This window comes from Salmo salar, chromosome 04, assembly GCF_965601325.2.
Source record: "Salmo salar chromosome 04, fSalSal1, whole genome shotgun sequence".
In the NCBI taxonomy this organism is placed as follows: domain Eukaryota; kingdom Metazoa; phylum Chordata; class Actinopteri; order Salmoniformes; family Salmonidae; genus Salmo; species Salmo salar.
Window position 1 is genome coordinate 74168809 of NC_138294.1, and position 21166 is coordinate 74189974.

A 21166-nucleotide genomic window follows, 5' to 3' on the forward strand; every position below is an offset into this window, starting at 1 on the left:
TCTTAAATAAGACCTTTAACCTCTTACATCTAGACGTTCCGCTAGCGGAACACCTGCTCCAATATCCAATGATGGGCGTGGCGCGAAATACAAACTCCTCTAAAATCCGAAAACTTCCATTTTTCAAACATATGACTATTTTACAGCATTTTAAAGACAAGACTCTCGTTAATCTAACCACACTGTCCGATTTCAAAAAGGCTTTACAGCGAAAGCAAAACATTAGATTATGTCAGCAGAGTACCCAGCCAGAAATAATCAGACACCCATTTTTCAAGCTAGCATATGTCACAAAAAACAAAACCACAGCTAAATGCAGCACTAACCTTTGATGATCTTCATCAGATGACAACCCTAGGACATTATGTTATACAATGCATGCATGTTTTGTTCAATCAAGTTCATATTTATATCAAAAACCAGCTTTCTATTTCTATGTTTAGTTAATGGGGTTGACCTTCAATTGGAAGCAGCTGCTCCTAGTTGCTTCTAATTAACCTGTTATGGCTAGGGGGCAGTATTGACACGGCCGGATAAAAAACGTACCCGATTTAATCTGGTTACTACTCCTGCCCAGTAACTAGAATATGCATATAAAGAACTCATATGGCAGGCCAAAACCTGAGAAGATTCCATGCAGGAAGTGGCCTGTCTGACAAGTTGTGTTTCATCTTGGATCTTTTTATTGAAGACTGAGGATCTTTGCTATAACGTGACACTTCCTACGGCTCCCATAGGCTCTCAGAGCCCGGGACAAAGCTGAACGATATCGAGGCAGCCTCTGGCTAAAACACACTATCGCGTTTGGCAAGTGGCCGATCAGAGTACTATGGGCTTAGGCGCGTGCCCGAGTCGACCCCATGCTTTATTTTCTTTCGTCTGTTTACCTAAACGCAGATTCCCAGTCGGAATATTATCGCTTTTTTATGAGAAAAATGGCATAAAAATTGATTTTAAACAGCGGTTGACATGCTTCGAAGTATGGTAATGGGATATTTAGAATTTTTTTGTCACGAATTGCGCCATGCTCCTCACCCTTATTTACCCTTTCGGAGAGTGTCTTGAACGCACGAACAAAACGCCGCTATTTGGATATAACAATGGATTATTTGGGACCAAACCAACATTTTTTATTGAAGTAGAAGTCCTGGGAGTGCATTCTGACGAAGACAGAAAAGGTAATAACATTTTTCTTATAGTAAATCTGACTTTGGTGAGTGCTAAACTTGCTGGGTGTCTAAATAGCTAGCCCTGTGATGCCGGGCTATCTACTGAGAATATTGCAAAATGTGCTTTCACCGAAAAGCTATTTTAAAATCGGACATATCGAGTGCATAGAGGAGTTCTGTATCTATAATTCTTAAAATAATTGTTATGCTTTTTGTGAACGTTTATCGTGAGTAATTTAGTAAATTCACCGGCAGTGTTCGGTGGGAATGCTAGTCACATGCTAGTCACATGCTAACGTAAAAAGCTGGTTTTTGATATAAATATGAACTTGATTGAACAAAACATGCATGTATTGTATAACATAATGTCCTAGGGTTGTCATCTGATGAAGATCATCAAAGGTTACATTTAGCTCTGGTTTGGGTTTATGTGACATTATATGCTAGCTTGAAAAATGGGTGTCTGATTATTTCTGGCTGGGTACTCTGCTGACATAATCTAATGTTTTGCTTTCGTTGTAAAGCCTTTTTGAAATCGGACAGTGTGGTTAGATTAACGAGAGTCTTGTCTTTAAAATGGTGTAAAATAGTCATATGTTTGAAAAATTGAAGTTTTTGCATTTTTGAGGTATTTGAATAACGCGCCACGGGATTACACTGGCTGTTGAGTAGGTGGGACGCAAGCGTCCCACCTAGCCCATAGAGGTTAACACTTTTGCTTACTACATGATTCCACATGTGTTATTTCATATTTCATATAGATGTCTTCACTATTATTCTACAGTGTAGAAAATAGTAAAAATAAAGAAAAACCCTTGAATGAGTAGGTGTGTCTAAACTTTTGACTGTTACTGTTGATATAATCCATATTTCAGAGCACAATATTAGGAGCCATACCTCTGTCCAATGTCTGTGTTCCTTTGCCCATCTTTGCCCATCTTAATCTTTTATTTTTATTGGCCAGTGTGAGATATGGCTTTTTCTTTGCAACTCTGCCTAGAAGGCCAGCATCCCGGAGTCGCCTCTTCACTGTTGACATTGAGACTAGAGGTCGACCGATTATGATTTTTCAACGCCGATACCGATGCCGATTATTGGGGACCAAAAACCCCGATACAGATTAATCAGCTGATTTTAATTATTTATTTATTTGTAATAATGACAATTACAACAATACTGAATGAACACTTATTTTAACTTAATATAATACATCAATAAAATCAATTTAGCCTCAAATAAATTATGAAACATTTTCAATTTGATTTAAATAATGCAAAAACAAAGTGTTGGAGAAGAAAGTAAAAGTGCAATATGTGCCATGTAAAAAAGCTAACGTTTAAGTTCCTTTAGGCACTTTAGTATTGCCAGTGTAACAGTATAGCTTCCGTCCCTCTCCTCGCTCCTACCTGGGCTCGAACCAGGAACACATCGACAACAGCCACCCTCAAAGCAGCGTTACCTATGTAGAGGAAGGGAAAAAACTACTCCAAGTCTCAGAGCGAGTGACGTTTGAAACGCTATTAGCGCGCACCCGGCTAACTAGCTAGCCATTTCACATGGGTTACACCAGCCTAATCTTGGGAGTTGACAGGCTTGAAGTCATAAACAGCGCAATGCATTGCGAAGGGCTTCTGGCAAAACGCACAAAAGTGCTATTTTGAATGAATGCTTACGAGCCTGCTGCTGCCTACCATCGCTCAGTCAGACTTCTCTATCAAATTATAGACTTAATTATAACATAATAACACACAGAAACACGAGCCTTAGGTCATTAATATGGTCGAATCCGGAAACTATCATCTCGAAAACAAAACGTTATTCCTGTTACATTGCACAACCTTCAGTGTTATGTCATAATTACGTAAAATTCGGACAAATTACCCAAAGTGTTGCATATACCCTGACTGCGTGCAATGAACGCAAAATGACACAATTTCACCTGGTTAATATTGCCTGCTAACCTAGATTTCTTTTAACTAAATATGCAGGTTTAAAAATATATACTTCTGTGTATTGATTTTAAGAAAGGCATTGATGTTTATGGTTAGGTACAGTCGTGCAACGATTGTGCTTTTTTCGCAAATGTGCTTTTGTTAAATCATCCCCCGTTTGGCAAAGTCGGCTGTCTTTGTTAGGAAGAAATTGTCTTCACAGTTCGCAACGAGCCAGGCGGCCCAAACTGCTGCATATACCCTGACTCTGTTTGCAAGAGAAGTGACACATTTTCCCTAGTTAAAAGAAATTCATGTTAGCAGGCAATATTAACTAAAGATGTAGGTTTAAAAATATATACTTGTGTATTGATTTTAAGAAAGGCATTGATGTTTATGGTTGGAGCAACGTGTACCTAAGCGATTATATGCAACGCAGGACAGGCTAGATTAACTAGTAATATCATCAACCATGTGTAGTTAACTAGTGATTATGATTGATTGATTGAGCCTGTAATCAAACCCAGAAACGGTGATGCCATTTTGAGCCTGTAGATACTCAACTAGTCTAAAGAAGGTCAGTTTTATTGTTTCTTTAATCAGAACCACAGTTTTCAGCTGTGCTAATATAATTGCAAAAGGGTTTTCTAATGATCAATTATCCTTTTAAAAGGAGTGATGGTTGCTGATAAATGTAGATATTCCATAAAAATCTGCCGTTTCCAGCTACAATAGTCATTTATAACATTATGTCTACACTGTATTTCTGATCAATTTTATGTTATTTTAATGGGCTTTTTGTTGTTGTTGCTTTTCTTTCAAAAACAAGGACATTTCTAAGTGACCCCAAACTTTTGAACGGTAGTGTATATATATTGAAATGTATGTTTCATTGGATAAGCGTCTTGACAAAATTACAATATTATAATTAATATCAGGCCTATATTATTACATAAAGCATGGATTCGAACAGTGTGGGTACATGGGAATGAATTATCTAATGTTCTGTCATGGTGGTGGGCCTTGAACCCACCTGTAGGGGTGGCAGGTAGCCTAGTGGTTAGAGCGTCGGACTAGTGACCAGAAAAGTTGCAAGATCGAATCCCTGAGCTGACAAGGTTAAAATCTGTCATTCTGCCCCTGAACAAGGCAGTTAACCCACCGTTCCTAGGCCGTCATTGAAAATAAGAATGTGTTCTTAACTGACTTGCCTAGTTAAATAAAGGTAAAATAGAAAAAGTTTAAAAACAGCCCCACACTCACAGTGCAGCTGCAGAGGAGATAACACATACATACCACTTTATTCAAGTGAAACAAACACCTGACGAATACTGTTCACAACAGTTGGGGCCAACAAGAGTAAAAATGTGTTACAAGGTCAAAACCGTTCTCCAATTCTAAGAATATAACGTTTATATATTTAATTTAACATTTATTTAACTAGGCAAGTCGGAACAAATTCTTATTTACAATGACGGCCTACACCGGCCAAACTCGGACAACGCTGGGTCAATTGTGCACCGCCCTATGGGACTCCCAATCACGGCCGGTTGTGACTGTCTGGATTTGAACCAGGTTGTCTGTAGTGACGCCTTTGGCACTGAGATGCAGTGTCTTAGACCACTGCACCACTTGGGAGCCCAAGTGGGGGTCTGATATAATCTTGTAATAGAGCCTGTAAAACATGTCACTGGCTAAAATACCGCCAGAGATAGAACAACTCAAGCATCACATCCTGCAGCTTATCCAGACGCTCACTGACCCACGGGCACTTCTAACAGGCAGGTAAAATAAATACTACACATACAGTAGCTGGCCAACAGATCGTAAAACAAGCGTATGAATGAACAATTCATTATGTTGCTGATGGGCATTCTTATCAGTAACTTATCCTATAGCCGTTATTGCAGACAGATGATGTCAAATTTCTTCTAAAGAAAACAACATCAACACACGGGCTATGTGACATTGTAGCAAACTGGAGAGGCATTCAAACGGAGTTCACGGGGCTACTGAGAATGTAGCCCCTGAGGCATTAACACGTGCCCCCCCCCCAAAAAAAAAAAAAATCCGTCAGATGAGCACTATTACCGAATTGATAAGAGCGTTATTAAGGCCAAGCGATCGGCTCAGTATAGTTCAGCACTTTATATTGCATAACTCATTAGCCACCACAGCGCTCGAAGGTTGGCGGGGATTATCAACTGGAGTGACAGGGTTCCCAACTAGAGTGACAGGGTTCCCAACTAGAGTGACAGGGTTCAAATGAGCATTGAATTGACCCTTGCGCATGTGAGTGTGTAATTTTGACCAAAACGGAGCAATATTCCCAAGGTGTTATTATGGTGTAATTCACTGGGTTAGCCACCGTTATGATAACGCTGCCTACAATAAGATTTTCGGGTACGACATGTAATGGCCATTATGACAAATCAAATGTACAAACAATTAGTGTCTAATCTAATAATATCTTTGAGCGCTGTTTGAAAGAGCAAATGTGGCTAATTCGGTTAAAACCCTGTGCCAAGCTCAAGACTCAATTTGTTTTATCAGCTTGCACGACCGTGCTAGCCAGCTAGCTAGCTAGCATAGCCTTAGGGCCAGCTACTGTTTGTCCAGGGTTAAACATATACCATAAAGAAAGAAAATGAATAAATACCTCTCGCTGACCAGTACAACGTCGGCATCGGTCCACTGTTTGAAAATGGAAGGGAGTACTTTCCGAAAGATGAAGAAGAGACCGGGAAAAACTACGACGCCGCAAGCCAGCACTTGCAACATCCTTGCGTTGCACTTGTCCTGCTATCACGCTAGCGACCTATCTATTATTATAATCTGGTTCGAGGGCTACTAGATGTATTTTACACACCGTGTTTTACACCGGTGACTGGGATTCGCCGTGTTTTCTAGACTGCATTAGTGCTCACGCCACAAGATCCAGTCACCGGTGACCGCTGCGTTTTTTCCCTTGCCTCAGCAGCACCACACTGTACCGTTACACAAAAACTAGCGGTGAAGGTACCCGGTGATTGATTGGTCTTCACTCCTGCCCTGGCGCAAAGCCGGTAACGTTAGCCAACACGCTAACTACATGCCTCGGGATACACTTCAATTACGAGGTTTGAGATTGTTCAACCAGCAAAAACATGCGCCCGGTAGTCCAAGATAAATATCATAAATATGTGAATTAAACCGTGGAAAGGTTCGTGCTATGCTGCTAACCATCAACGACTCGACAAGCGCTTTTATGCCTGACGGTGCAGAGACCCTACACACAGTGGACTGCAAGGTGCATTCCGCAAGACAGCGCCATCTAGGCAGCAGCGGACCTGTGCTGCATACCGTTACAGAACCCTGATTATTCTGAATTTTGCTGTTTTAGTAGCCAACTCTTACTAGTCTCCACTAGAACACTGAATTAGACTATGCATTATTACAAAAGAATGCATTTTTGAAAAAACACTCTATTTACATGTATCACAAAAGAGAAGTAGAAATATAAATATTCACCACATTTTTCTGTATTTTCTGTGTATGTATTTTATTTTATTTATTTATTTCACTTTTATTTAACCAGGTAGGAAAGTTGAGAACAAGTTCTCATTTACAATTGCAACCTGGCCAAGATAAAGCAAAGCAGTTTGACACATACAACAACACAGAGTTACACATGGAGTAAAACAAACCTACAGTCAATAATATAGTAGAAAAATAAGTCTATATACAAAGTGAGCAAATGAGGTGAGATAAGGGAGGTAAAGGCAAAAAAGGCCATGGTGGCGAAGTAAATACAATATAGCAAGTAAAACACTGGAATGGTAGATTTGCAGTGGAAGAAAGTGCAAAGTAGAAATAGAAATAATGGGGTGCAAAGGAGCAAAATAAATAAATAAATACAGTAGGGGAAGAGGTAGTTGTTTGGGCTAAATTATAGATGGGCTATGTACAGGTGCAGTAATCTGTGAGCTGCTCTGACAGCTGGTGCTTAAAGCTAGTGAGGGAGATAAGTGTTTCCAGTTTTAGAGATTTTTGTAGTTCGTTCCAGTCATTGGCAGCAGAGAACTGGAAGGAGAGGCGGCCGAAGCACGAATTGGCTTTGGGGGTGACTTGAGAGATATACCTACTGGAGCGCGTGCTACAGGTGGGTGGGGCTATGGTGACCAGCGAGCTGAGATAAGGGGAAACTTTACCTAGCATTGTCTTGTAGATGACCTGGAGCCAGTGGGTTTGGCAACGAGTATGAAGCGAGGGCCAGCCAACGAGAGCGTACAGGTCGCAGTGGTGGGTAGTATATGGGGCTTTGGTGACAAAACAGATGGCACTGTGATAGACTGCATCCAGTTTATTGAGTAGAGTGTTGGAGGCTATTTTGTAAATGACGTCGCCGAAGTCGAGGATCGGTAGGATGGTCAGTTTTACGAGGGTATGTTTGGCAGCATGAGTGAAGGATGCTTTGTTGCGAAATATGAAGCTAATTCTAGATTTAACTTTGGATTGGAGATGTTTGATGTGAGTCTGGAAGGAGAGTTTACAGTCTAACCAGCCACCTAGGTATTTGTAGTTGTCCACATATTCTAAGTCAGAACCGTCCAGAGTAGTGATGCTGGACGGGTGGGCAGGTGCAGGCAGCGATCGGTTGAAGAGCATGCATTTCGTTTTACTTGTATTTAAGAGCAGTTGGAGGCCACGGAAGGAGAGTTATATATGGCATTGAAGCTCGTCTGGAGGTTAGTTAACACAGTGTCCAAAGAAGGGCCAGAAGTATACAGAATGGTGATGTAATGATGATGTAATGATGTAATGATGTAATGTGCATGCTATTTCTAATCACGTTAGACACTGTATAAAACATATAAGTATCAAAAGAGCTCTGTCAATTTTGTATTTGCTCCACATCCTGTCTATGTACAGTACCTTCGGAAAGTATTCAGACCCCTTGACTTTTTCCACATTTTGTTACGTTACAGCCTTATTCTAAAATTAAATTGTTTACATTTGGGGAGTGTCTTCCATTCTTCTCTGCAGATCCTCTCAAGCTCTGTCAGAATGGATGGGGAGCATGGCTGCACAGCTATTTTCAGGTCTCTCCAATAAATATTAGATTGGGTTCAAGTCCGGGCTCTGGCTGGACCATTCGAGGACATTCAGAGACATGTCCCAAAGCCACTCTTGCATTGTGTGCTTAGGGTCGTTGTCCTGTTGGAAGGTGAACCTTCGCCCCAGTCAGGTCCTGAGCGCTCTGGAGCAGGTTTTCATCAAAGATCTCTCTGTACTTTGCCCCGTTCATCTTTCCCTCGATCCTAACTAGTCTCAAAGCGTTCTATCTTGGTTTCATCAGACAAGGGAATCTTGTTTCTCATGGTCTGAGAGTCTTTAGGTGGCTTTCGGCAAACTCCAAGCGACCTGTTTTGTGCCTTTTACTGAGGAGTGGCTTCTGTCTGGCCACTCTCCCATAAAGGCCTGATTGGTGGAGTGCTGCAGAGATGGTTGTCCTTCTGGAAGGTTCTCCCATCACCACAGAGGAATTCTAGAGCTCTGTCAGAGTGACCATCGGGTTCTTGGTCACCTCCCTGACCGAGGCCCTTCTCCCCGATTGCTCAGTTTGGCCGGATGGCCAGCTCTAGGAAGAGTCTTGGTGGTTACAAACAAATTCCATTTAAGAATGATGGAGGCCACTGTGATCTTGGGGACCTTCAATGCTGCAGAAATGTTTTGGTACCCCTCCCCAGATCTGTGTCAAAACACATTCCTGTCTCGGAGCTCTACAGACAATTCCTTCAACCTCATTGCATGGTTTTTGCTCTGACATGGACTGTCAACTGCGGGACCTTATATAGACAGATGTGTGCCTTTCCAAATCATGTCCAATCAATTGAATTTACCGCAGGTGGACTCCAATCAAGTTGTATAGACATCTCAAGGATGATGAATGGAAACAAGATGCACCTGAGCTGAACTTCGAGTCTCATAGCAAAGGGTCTGAATACTTATTAAAATAAATTATTTCAGTTTTTTTTTTTTTATACATTTGCAAAAATGTCTAACAACCTGTTTTCGCTTTGTCATTGTGGGGTATTGTGTGTAGGATTTTTATTTATTTAATACATATTCGAATAAGGCTGTAACATAACAAAATGTGGAAAAAGTCAAGGGGTCTGAATACTTTCTGAAGGCCCTGTATATCAATGTATACGATGGTGGGCAACAGTAAGTAGTGAGTGAAGGTTTTCATGCTGAGGGGGTATGGTGGGGTGGGGAAAGGAAAGTGTGGCATTAGTGGCGCTCCGGCTGTGGCCCTCACTGAGTGGTGGAGGGCTCATGGTGTGAGGGCTTAGTGACCCACAGGTCACCCAGTGCTGTTGAGTCCACACAGGCTCCCCTTTGTTCTCCAGTCTGCCCGTCACAGCCCCTAATCCTGCCTCTGCCCCATGGGCTTCCAAAGCCAGCACCGCCCACTTACCCCTACTGAGTCCTCACACACACGAGGGAGAGAGATATCCTGTTGGTGTTACTGCTCTCTCTCATTCTATCTCCCCCTCTCTCTCTCAGATTCAGATATACTTTATTAACATGAATGACAAGGCCACTGTTGCTAAATCAAAGTGAGATAATTACATAAACAAGAACAGTAAATAAATAAATAATAGTAACAGTGATTAGAGGAAGAGGGAAAAAATATATAAATTAAAAAATATATTATTGCTTGGTACTTTTTTCACTAGTCTGTGGTAAAATGTCACAACTGTTAGTACAAAACTTAGAACACATATTCAACAATGCTGTTTTTTCAAAACTTTAAGCACATTTTCAATTGACTTAGTACAACTCACAAAATCACACAGTAACTTTTTCACCAAACCTAATCTGCGTTTCATCTAGAAATACCTTAAATGTAAAGTAATTGCAGAATCTTGTTTCTCATGGTCTGAGAGTCTTTAGGTGCATTTTGGCAAACTCCAAGCGACCTGTTATGTGCCTTTTACTGAGGAGTGGCTTCCGTCTGGCCACTACCATAAAGGCCTGATTGGTGGAGTGCTGCAGAGATGGTTGTCCTTCTGGAAGGTTCTCCCATCTCCACAGAGGAACTGTGGAGCTCTGTCAGAAGTACCATTGGGTTATTGGTCACCTGTCTGACCAATGCCATTCTCCCCCAATTGAGCAGTTTGTCCGGGCGGCCAGCTCTAGTAAGAGTCTTGGTGGTTCCTAACAAATTCCCTTTAAGAATGATGGAGGCCACTGTGTTCTTGTGGACCTTCAATGCTGCAGAATGTTTTTGGTACCCTTCCCCAGATCTGTGCCTCGACACAATCCTGTCTCGGAACTGAACAGACAATTCTTTCGACCTCGTGGCTTGGTTTTTGCTCTGACATGAGCTGGCAACTGTGGGACCTCATATAGACAGGTGTGTGCTGGCGTGTCTTTGGCATCATTAAAACTGAAGACATATTTATCAAATAACTCTCTGTAATTATTATTACGCGATTAAAATGATTAATCGTGTAACGGTAATTAACTAGGAAGTCGGGGCACCAAGGAAAATATTCAGATTACAAAGTTATAATTTTTCTAATATAACTTTCAGATATCAAAATATCTGATCTATTAGTCTTCGTATTAATGATATATTCTTTACCTCGTCAGCCTCATTCCAAATGTCGTAAATTGTTGGTTATCTGCACAAACACAGTCTTCACTTTGAGTCATCCATACATCAATTGTCTTAACCTGTCTGGGCTAGGGGGCAGTATTTTCACGGCCGGATGAAAAACGTACCCAAATTAAACAGGTTACTACTCTGGCCCAGAAACTAGAATATGCATATTATTAGTAGATTTGGATAGAAAACACTCTGAAGTTTCTAAAACTGTTTGAATGGTGTCTGTGAGTATAACAGAACTCATATGGCAGGCAAAAACCTGAGAAAAATCCAAGCAGGAAGTGGAAAGTCTGAGAATTGTAGTTCTTCTTTTGATTCTCTATCGAAACTACAGTGTCTGTGGGGGACGTTGCACTTCCTAAGGCTTCCATTGGCTGTCAACAGCCTTCAGAAAGTGGTTTGAGCATTCTCCTGTCACTGGGCAGATAATAGGAGCTCAGTTTCTGAGTGGACTGCCTGGCAACAAAGGGATTGGATATGCTCGGTCCCGCGAGCGCCCCTCCTTCTTTTTCTCCTTGAATGAATACGCTATTGTCCGGTTGGAATATTATCGCAATTTTACGTTAAAAATACCATAAAGATTGATTTTAAACAGCGTTTGACATGCTTCTAAGTACGGTAATGGAACATTTTGACTTTTCGTCTCTGGTTCCGCGCTCGCGCGTTATGCCTTTGGATAAGTGATCTGTTCGCACGAACAAAACGGTGTTTGCTAAAAGGCACCCATAAGACTCTCAGACCATGGGAAACAAGATTCTCTGGTCTGATGAAACCAAGATTGAACTTGAATGCCAAGCATCACGTCTGGAGGAAACCTGGCACCATCCCTACGGTCAAGCATGGTACTAACAGCATCATGCTGTGGGGATGTTTTTCAGCGGCAGGGACTGGGAGACTAGTACAGAGAGATCATTGATGAAAACCTGCTCCAGAGCGCTCAGGGCCTCATACTGAGGCAAAGGTTCACCTTCCAACAGGACGACGACCCAAAGCACACAGCCAAGGCAACGCAGGAGTGGATTCGGGACACGTCTCTGAATGTCCTTGAGTGGCCCAGCCAGAGCATGGACTTGAACCTAATCGAACATCTCTGGAGAGACCTGAAAATACTGTGCAGAGACGCTCCTTTGGCTTCCCTCCAGGCATGAGATAGGAGTGGCTATAGAGTCACTTACCTTCCTCAGTAGCTTTCCTCCTAAGTTGTCAATGCCCGGAGGTTTGTCATTATTGATCTAAAACAGTTTTTCCACCTCTCCCACACTAACTTTACAAAATTCAAACTTGCAATACTTTCTTTCATTATTTGTTTTTTTTATACATGAGTATGATGGCTCACTGTCACGCGGAGCGGAACAGGTGAACCCAAGAGCAGACTCAGACGAGGAGACTGGGATGACGTAACCAAGGTATTTATTGAAACACGGGGGGAGATTGAGTGCAGGCCAGAGGAAGCTCGGGCGGGTTGCTGGAAACCAGGTGCGGAGGCTCAGGCTGGAGCGAGAGGTGTGGGGACAGGGTAAGCAGATCTGGAGGGGAATCCAAGGGAGCGTAGAGTGGGGAATCCAGGACAGAGTAGCAGGACTGACGAGAAGTCGGACTGGAGATAGGGACCAGAGTCAGAGTGGGCAGAACTGTATCGGAGAGGAAAACAGCATCAAGCAAGGAAAACAGGCACAACAGGATAACAGGATCTAAATAGTAACAAACGGCTAGAACCGTAGACTGACTGAGCAGAGATCTGGCAGTGTGGAAGTGGCAGTGCTGAGTGTCTGTAGAGGTCTTGATTATGGAACAGGTTGCAGCTGGTGGGGATCTGCTCTGACTCCAGCACACCTGTCTCCGCACACACACACACACACACACACACACACACACACACACACACACACACACACACACACACACCACACACACACACACACACACACACACACACACACACACACACACACATAGAGAGGGAGAGAGCACTGGGGGAGTGGCAGCAGGTCAAGGAGACACCGGATGAGCACTAGAGGGCGTGACAGGAGCAGATGTGACACACTGTTCATTGTTGGCATTTCCAGACTAAGTTTTCCCACTATGCCAATGAAGTAATCATTGAAATTATTGCCAACATCAAATGGTTTTGTGATTGATAAGCCATCTGATTCATTGAAAGATGGAATTGAATTTGTCTTTCTGCCCATCATTTCATTCTTTATATCATTGACCTTGGCTTCATAATACTGTTTCCTCTTCTTTTGTTGAGTTTAGTCACATACTTTCTCAATTTGCAGTAAGTCAGCCAGTCAGATGTGCAGCCAGACTTATTAGCCACTCCTTCTGCCCCATCTCTTTCAACCATACAGTTCTTCAATTCCTCATCAGTCCACGGAGCCTTAACAGTTCTAACTGTCAGTTTCTTAACAGGTGCATGTTTATCAATAATTGGAAGAAGCAATTTCGTAAATTAATCAAGTTCAGCGTCTGGATGCTCCTTATTAATCACATCAGACCAACAAATATTTTTAACATTGAGGACATTCATGTGATGTGGATGAGAATTTATGGCCAAATGCTCAAGACATGCTTGATGCAAATGAATGCATACTAAATGTTGTTTTATTTTTATTCATTTAATTTGTTTAATTTAGTTTCTTACATTTGATTACAGACAGTACACCTATGTTGCAATTATACTGAAAAGTGCAATGTTTTTTTTGCATGTATGATTGTAGAGGATGTCTTCATTGATCCCACCTTTGATTACACGTTGGATAGATCTTATGGAAATTATAGATTTTCTGTCAATTTTGTTTGATAATGTAAGTGTATTGCCTAATGTGAAAACTGTGTAATCTACTGTAATTTACAGTACTGTAGCATATTACTTTCAGCACTTCTAAGGGTGATTTGAAACACGTATCTTGCATGGTTAGTTAAAACAACTAAATTGAAAATATATCGTTACGTTGTGTTTTGGTGATTAAACCAATGTTCTCATTACATTTCACAATAAACGTATGTTTTGATTCAATGGTTGTGTGACAGATGTTTACAATCCAAATTAATGCACAATGACAGGTTTTGAATGAAAGACTGGCTGCGTTACAAGCGTGACCAGTGAGTTTTGTACTAAAAGTTATGAAAATGTACCACATACTTGTGAAAATAATACCAAAGGGATTAAAAATATATATTTTTGTAAAGTAATAACATTTAAATGATATAAATTAATAAAAATAGTAGAGATAATCTAAAAAATAATTTAGCTTTGATAAGTAAAAAAAATTATAAAAAAGAAGAACATGTATATCGGTACAATGAGATCATCTATGGAATGGAGGTGTGCATGCATGTGTCTGTAGTGTGTGTGTGTGTGTGTTCGCACAACCAATTTGTGCACATAGTTTTGCATGGGTGTGTGGATAAGTATATGAGTGTATTACATGCTATTTTACAGAAATTAGTAAAATAATTTAAAAAGGAAACAAAACAAAAAAAGAGCAAAACACAATGACACAAAACAAAAACACAAATAACTGCAAAGTTTATTCTCTCTCTTTCTCTCATTACCATGACTGCCCGGGGGCAAATCTCCTCTTCATACTCACACAAACTCATCTTCAACCATCTCACAGGCTACCAACCTATAGGCTTAGTCTTGAGTCATTCAGTAGAACTCTATATAATCAACACAATGCTATTCACAGAGCAGTATATCTTTTATTAACACATGTTCATTTTACTGGGCCTATTCAGAGCCTGAGTACCAAATGGCACCCTATGTAGTGCACTATGTAGGGAATAGGGTGACATTTGGGACGCAAAGTGTAGATGAAGAAGCCCATTGTCCATTGACACCAATGGAAAATGTCTGACCGCTTGGCTCCAACCATTCAGGCTCCTACGTGAATACATTGCCATAATGACAGACATACTGTATTTCAAGAGTTCAAGAGGAAGGAAATAACCTCTAGTATCATTCATCATCCACCGGGCGCACACTGGTTGAGTCAACGTTGTTTCCACGTAATTTCAATGAAACTACGTTAAACCAACCTGGAATCGATGTTGAATTGATGTTCGTGCCCAGTGGACAGTATCTACCACATTCCTTAAATCCTTATATTACATAGTATATGTATTTTATCCAATCACCTTGGCTTTTACCAGCTGGATCAGTTAAGGAACTGATTCTGCTGATAATGGCTGTTTTGAAGAAGGGTGTACTTGCAATAATTGTAATGTGTTTATTATTATTTTCTACTTAGTTGAATGCACTGACTGTAAGTTGCTACGTATAAGAATGTGTGCTAAATGACGAAAACTTTAATGAAGGACACCTTGAATATATATATTCTGATAATCATAATCTTTCCCTTTGACAGCCTATTTAATAAGATACGGTTTAGTACCGTTTTAGTGCATGGTTCCCAGATAGGTCTATCTCCTGTCTTTCCTCATTGCCCTGAAGTCAGATAAGAGGTTGACAGCAAACTGATACTGCAATATAATTTTACAGCTCTCCTGGCAATAAATTGGCAATATGAACAGGAGGATGGACATCCGTTTATTAAGTAAAAAATACAAATCTTCTATGGTGATGTGGATATGATGACGTGACTTAGATACAGTTTGGTATAAAAGCTAATGAAGCTGGGTGAAGAGAAGAAGAGGAGAAGAGAAAGAGGGACACACCAGTTGCTGTTATTCCAGGTTAGTGTGGCTAACTTGGTGTACTGTGTTATGCTACAAAATGCAATGTCACTCGTTATGCAAACAATATGATGAAAGTGACCTTTGGGTCAACATTTGAATTGTCAGAGTAAGTATGTATATATGAATAGTACTTATCTTTTGTATTTAAGTATTTTGTTGCGTAAAGCAGTGGTTCCTAACCTTTTTTTTAACCATGGCACACTTTGATGGGATATAAAATTCTGTGGCACACTTACAATTTCTTATTAATGTATTTAGTGGTAATGCCCTCCTTCTCATCTGATCCATACTGAAAATAATCTATTTTCTGTGACAAACATTTTTTTATAGATTAAATAGGGTTTATTTGAAATATTTTCATAGTTCCTTACCCATGATGGTTAATTGGTGTGTGTACCCCTTTAATTGCCTTTTTTCATCAGAAATTATTGGTTACGTGTAGATTCATGTTTGTGTAAAACATTACTTTTCTCAGATTTTTTTATTCATAGATTATAGATGTGTGAAAATGTGTTTTTTGCAAAACACTATATATCCATTGTTTAGCTGGAATGGAATGTTCGTATCCTTTATATTGGACTGTGATATGTGGTTGTCTCACCTAGCTATTTTAAGATGAATGCACTTACTGTAAGTTGCTCTAGATAAGAGCATCTGCTAAATGACAAAAATGTCAAATGTAGGTGTTTAACATACATATCTCAGATTACTGTACTAAATAAATGTTTTTTAACATTGATGTCATAAATGTATAATTTCTACATTTCTTTATTAAAAATGTAGTTATTTGTTACAGTTGACTGTGTAAAACCTAGCAATATTACTTATTTCTCTGAGAGAGGCGAATATACAGCACTTTGCAAAAGAATATGATTATTTGTCTTTCTGAAATGAAACCATCAAGTGATTTTATACATGTACAGTACCAGTCAAAAGTTTGGACACACCTACTCATTCAAGGGTTTTTCATTATTTTTACGAGTTTCTACTTTGTAGAATAATAGTAAAGAAATCAAAACTATTAAAGAACACATATGTAATCATGCAGTAACCAAAAAAGTGTTAAACAAATCAAAATATATTTTAGATTTTAGATTCTTCAAAGTAGCCACCCTTTGCCTTGACAGCTTTGCACACGCTTGGCATTCTCTCAACCAGTCTCACCTGGAAAGCTTTTCCAACAGTCTTGAAGGAGTTCCCACATATGTTGAGCACTTGTTGGCTGCTTTTCCTTCATTCTGCGGTCCAACTCATCCCAAACCTTCTCAAATGGGTTGAGGTCGGGTGATTGTGGAGGCCAGGTCATCTGATGCAGCACTCCATCACTCTCCTTCTTGGTCAAACAGCCCTTACACAGCCTGGAGGTGTGTTGGGTCATTGTCCTGTTGAAAAACAAATGATAGTCTCACTAAGCACAAAACAGATTGGATGGAGAATGCTGTGGTAGCCATGCTGGTTAAGTGTGCCTTGAATTCTAAATAAATCACAGACAGTGTCACCAGCAAATCACCCCCACACCATCACACGTCCTCCTCCATGCTTTCACGTTGATAACCACACATGCGGTTCACCTACTCTGCCTCTCACATAGATACGGCGGTTGGAACCAAAAATCTCAAATTTGGACTCCAGACCAAAGGACAGATTTCCACTGGTCTAATGTCCATTGCTCATTTTTCTTGGCCCAAGCAAGTGGCTTCTTATTATTGGTGTCCTTTAGTAGTGGTTTCTTTTCAGCATTAACTTTTAACAAGGCACACCTGTTAACTGAAATGCATTCCAGGTGACTACCTCATGAAGCTGGTTGAGAGAACGCCAAGAGTGTTCAAAGCTGTCATCAAGGCAAAGAGTGGCTACTTTGAAAAATCTCAAATATAAAATATATTTTGATTTGTTTAACACTTTTTTGTTACTACATGATTCCACATGTGTTATTTCATAGTGTTGATGTCTTCACTATTACTACAATGTAGAAAATAGTAAAAATAAAGAAAAACCCTTGTATGAGTAGGTGTGTCCAAAGTTTTAACAGTGACTGTATGTCATTGAACAACCCAATGCCATGATTAATTAGTGAAAAAACACACCAATCTCGTTCATATTTTCTTTAAACAATAAAAGCTAATTTATCAATATTTCTGAAAATGGATACATAGTGTTTCTGAATTAAACTCTTCAAATGTAACAGCCTGAGCACACTGGACTTGAAACAACGATACAGATGTAACCATTTAATGTATTATCTGACCAGGCACTAGTGCTCCCAAGTCAAAATTCCATGTGCATTCTACAGGTCACATTTATAAGTGAGTTTTCAAAATAATTATCAAGATTAGGAAAAGTTTTGCAGCAGACCTGAGAGTTCTTCAAGGCACACCAGTGGGGAACCAGTGGAGTAAAGTATCTGTCACAACGTCCACAGAAGGTGGCGCCTCTCCACGGTCGGGCGGTGCTCGGCGGTCGTCGTCGCTGGCCTACTAGCTGCCACCAATCTATGTTTCTGTGTCTTTTGGTTATGTCTGTTTAGTCTGCACCTGTTTTGTGTTAGTCATTAGTGGGGTATTTAGTTTGTCTGTTTTGTGCGGGGATTTGTACGGGATTGTTTTTGTGTCATGCCTTTTTGGGCACGTAGGGGTTCTTTGTATTTTTCATTTGACGCTACTTGTTTTAGGCATTAGGGCTGCCGGGCTGCGTCCCTCCTTGGGTATTTTGGAGCTGTTCTCCTACCTGATTATTGTGCACCCTGCCTTGTTGCGGCCTTTTCCAATACTATTAAACGTGTGTTTCACGGACCTCAGCCTCCTGCGCCTGACTTCACCCCTTCTGCTATCAAAGTGTTTTATGACAGTATCACTGTAAAATATGGCTCATACACAGAAATAAAAGTATTTTTCTTATTTTTCTTATTTCTATCTGGTTACAGTCAAGACAACAATATCACTGTGACCTTCTATTGATGATGTATCTACATATAGGCTTTAAATGAAGATACTTTTTTTTTTCTTGAATTGCCACACCTTATTGACTGTGAGGCAAACCATTCAACAATTCGCTTCCTTTTTCTCCCTCTACTGTAACATCTTGTTTGGGATTTTTATCTTTAAACCCCCATGGGGAATTGTTCAAGAATATGTCTGTCAATGTCTCCTATCTTTGATAATCTACTGTCAGGGAAATCAGTTTACATTACATTTATTTCTCCACATTCTGCCTCTCCCTCTCTCTCTCTGTCTCTCTCACTCTCTGTCTGTCTCTCTCTCTCTCCCTGTCTCTCTCACTCTCTGTCTGTCTCTCTCTCTCTCTGTCTCTCTCACTCTCTGTCTCTCGCTCTCCCTGTCTCTCTCGCGCTGTCTCTCTCTCCCTGTCTCTCTCACTCTCTGTCTCTGTCTCCCTGTCTCTCTCACTCTCTGTCTCAGTCTCTCTCTCTCCCTGTCTCTCTCACTCTCTGTCTCTGTCTCTCTCACTCTCTGTCTCTCTCACTCTCTGTCTCTCTCACTCTCTGTCTCTCTCACTCTCTGTCTTTGTCTCTCTCTCCCTAGGCCTACGTGCAATATTCAGACAAACCGAGGCTTCTTCCTTAGCTTGGAGACTTCATACACAGGGTCATGCCTGTGAACCTACCCACTCTGACTGTTTGCCTGCTAGGCACAGGTAATGGTTTGACTCTTAGACAAGTGACGTGTTCAGTACAAAATTAGCATTTCTTATTGTACCATTTAGTCAATTTTCTTACATTTGGTGCCTAATGAATACCACCCTGATTAGTTGTAAAATCTATGCAAATCTATATAAATAAATATGTATTTAAACACATATCAAAACAATTGAGTATTGAGTAAAGAATTCATTTGAAAAAACTAAAATTTTAGATGTTTTTGAAGGTGCTTGTTTGAACAATGGTGACTCAACTCTTTCCTCTTCTTTTATTGTCAGCCATTCTCTGTGCAGACATTTCTCCTGCATCGTCAAACAATACATCTACCCCAACAGCACCACCTATAAGCCCAGACGATACTCCTGCCAATGTGTCCACCCTCGCACCTTCCACCACTGGTACTAACACCTCTGCTCCAGGGACTGACCCCACATCTAACCCCACAGAGGCCAGCACCACCATGGTCTCCACATCCGACCAGGCAAATGAAGAAGCCACAGAGACAATATTGTCAACTGGCGAGATAGCCAGCATTGCTGTCGGCAGCATTGCTGGAGTGGCGGCTATTGGTGAGTGTAATACTCACACCGACACATGGACGCGCACATGCACACACACACATTCTCCGGCACCGCAATTACACTGGGGCTTAACTATTCATTAACAGAACAGAGGAGGGTAAACCCAATATTGAACCATGAAAGTGATACCACACTAGTATCATCATGGTTTCATGCTGTTCCTGTGTAACCAAATTAATGTAAATGCTTCTATTATGGCAGCCCCAACTACCAAATCAGAGGACAAAGGAAGTAAACAGACTATACTGAGGGCAGGGACTGGTTTATTAAGGCTAACTCTAGTAGTTGTGGTCACAACAGGATTCAAACAGAATGCAAGATGACCTACAAACAAAACAGACAAACATGCATATGTCAATGAGAATGCCTGCTCCAGGCTACTCCTGCAACTGCAATTTGTTTATCAGAGCAATTTAAAAAAAACATGATTTGAAAAACAAAACCAAAAATGAACGTTTCTTAATGGAGAAGTCCAAGTAATCCCTCCCTGTTTCAGTCTGTTGTCTTCAATTTGGTTCTTAATTAACGTGACCTGGATGTAGGCATATCAGGGTTATAACAGCCTCCCTTCTAAGCCTGAGCCAAACTAAATATTTAACACCTCTATGTGAAGTCAACCCTCAGTTTCATGTAATGGGTACAGTAGTATGGAAATGTAACATTTGTGATAGCCTTCCTTAATGACATTGACTTACAACGTTCTTCCCAAATCTAAAACCGAACTTTCTAATATAATGATATAATATCCATCTTTCTCTCTTCCTCTCTCCCTCCCCTCTCCACCCTCCCCTCTAGGTGGAGGGATCTTTGCTGGTCTGAAGTTTAGTGGTAAGCTGGCGGGTTAGTGTTGCTAGGCTGGACTGGACAGGGCTGGGTAAGGATAAGCTGAGTGGGTTGGTAAGGGGAGATTCGATTGGCCTGAGACCAGTCCAAGACTCTACATGCTGCACAACCACAAGCCTCTCACCTTCCTCTATCTGAAACCACTGCCAACCAACACATTGAGACCTTCATTTACAACTATACAGGAATGCAGATTGCATTACTATGAGCCAAAATCTGGAATTTTATACTGTGCTCAGTCGAGATAAAATACTACTTCTACTGCTGATATATATATATATATATATATATATATATATATATATGTGTGTGTATATGTGTGTGTATATGTGTGTCTATGCATTCGATTACACACTGAACTGTATATCACATGTTATGTATGGCCACAATGTAGCATTCAGCTGTTGATGCATATGCTTTCCCTATCTAGTGAGAGCATACAGTATATGGGAAAAAAGGAGAACAGTGTCTGAAAAAGACAAATGATAATACGAAATAACATGATAGCTACAGAATATATTTAATATAAGGTAGCAAATATATTTTAATATTATGGTTCACCGCACATCTTGTGGTGACAGCTTAACCATGCTTTGAACTTTCTGCTAAGTGTCTTTTTAAACATT

The 21166-nt window shown here is 40.5% G+C and overlaps 2 protein-coding genes across 4 annotated transcripts in view; one reads left to right on the forward strand and one right to left on the reverse strand.

Moving 5' to 3' along the window:
* The window catches only part of LOC106603725 (TLC domain-containing protein 3A), a 57712-nt gene extending 51334 nt beyond the window's left edge, over positions 1-6378 (reverse strand). Inside the window, exon 1 of one of the 2 annotated variants that reach the window (XM_045717279.2) lies at positions 5760-6378. In XM_045717279.2, coding sequence (XP_045573235.1) covers positions 5760-5881 — 122 coding nt within the window. In that variant the 5' untranslated portion in view covers positions 5882-6378. The remainder of the gene's footprint in view (positions 1-5759) is intronic. The other variant, XM_014197762.3, reaches the window with a different exon arrangement.
* An 8952-nt stretch (positions 6379-15330) lies between these two features.
* On the forward strand, positions 15331-20879 carry LOC106603726 (uncharacterized). 2 transcript variants are annotated; one of them, XM_014197763.3, is made up of 4 exons: positions 15331-15458; positions 19001-19112; positions 19395-19685; positions 20493-20879. In XM_014197763.3, exons 2-4 carry the CDS (start codon positions 19067-19069, stop codon positions 20540-20542), a joined length of 387 nt encoding a protein of 128 aa, XP_014053238.1. In that variant the 5' UTR covers positions 15331-15458; positions 19001-19066; the 3' UTR covers positions 20543-20879. The 2 variants fall into 2 exon arrangements, with proteins under 2 accessions (XP_014053238.1, XP_082830839.1); XM_082974713.1 differs by having other exon boundaries at positions 15440-15458; positions 18878-19112.
* The last annotated feature ends 287 nt before the right edge of the window (positions 20880-21166 follow it).

Bases quoted from the DNA above. Each gene is read 5' to 3' on its own strand.
- LOC106603726 (XM_014197763.3), top strand. From the start codon at position 19,067: ATGCCTGTGAACCTACCCACTCTGACTGTTTGCCTGCTAGGCACAG. The intron at 19,113-19,394 runs GTAATGGTTTGA...TTTTATTGTCAG, and splicing joins TGTTTGCCTGCTAGGCACAG to CCATTCTCTGTGCAGACATT. The intron at 19,686-20,492 runs GTGAGTGTAATA...CCTCCCCTCTAG, and splicing joins TGCTGGAGTGGCGGCTATTG to GTGGAGGGATCTTTGCTGGT.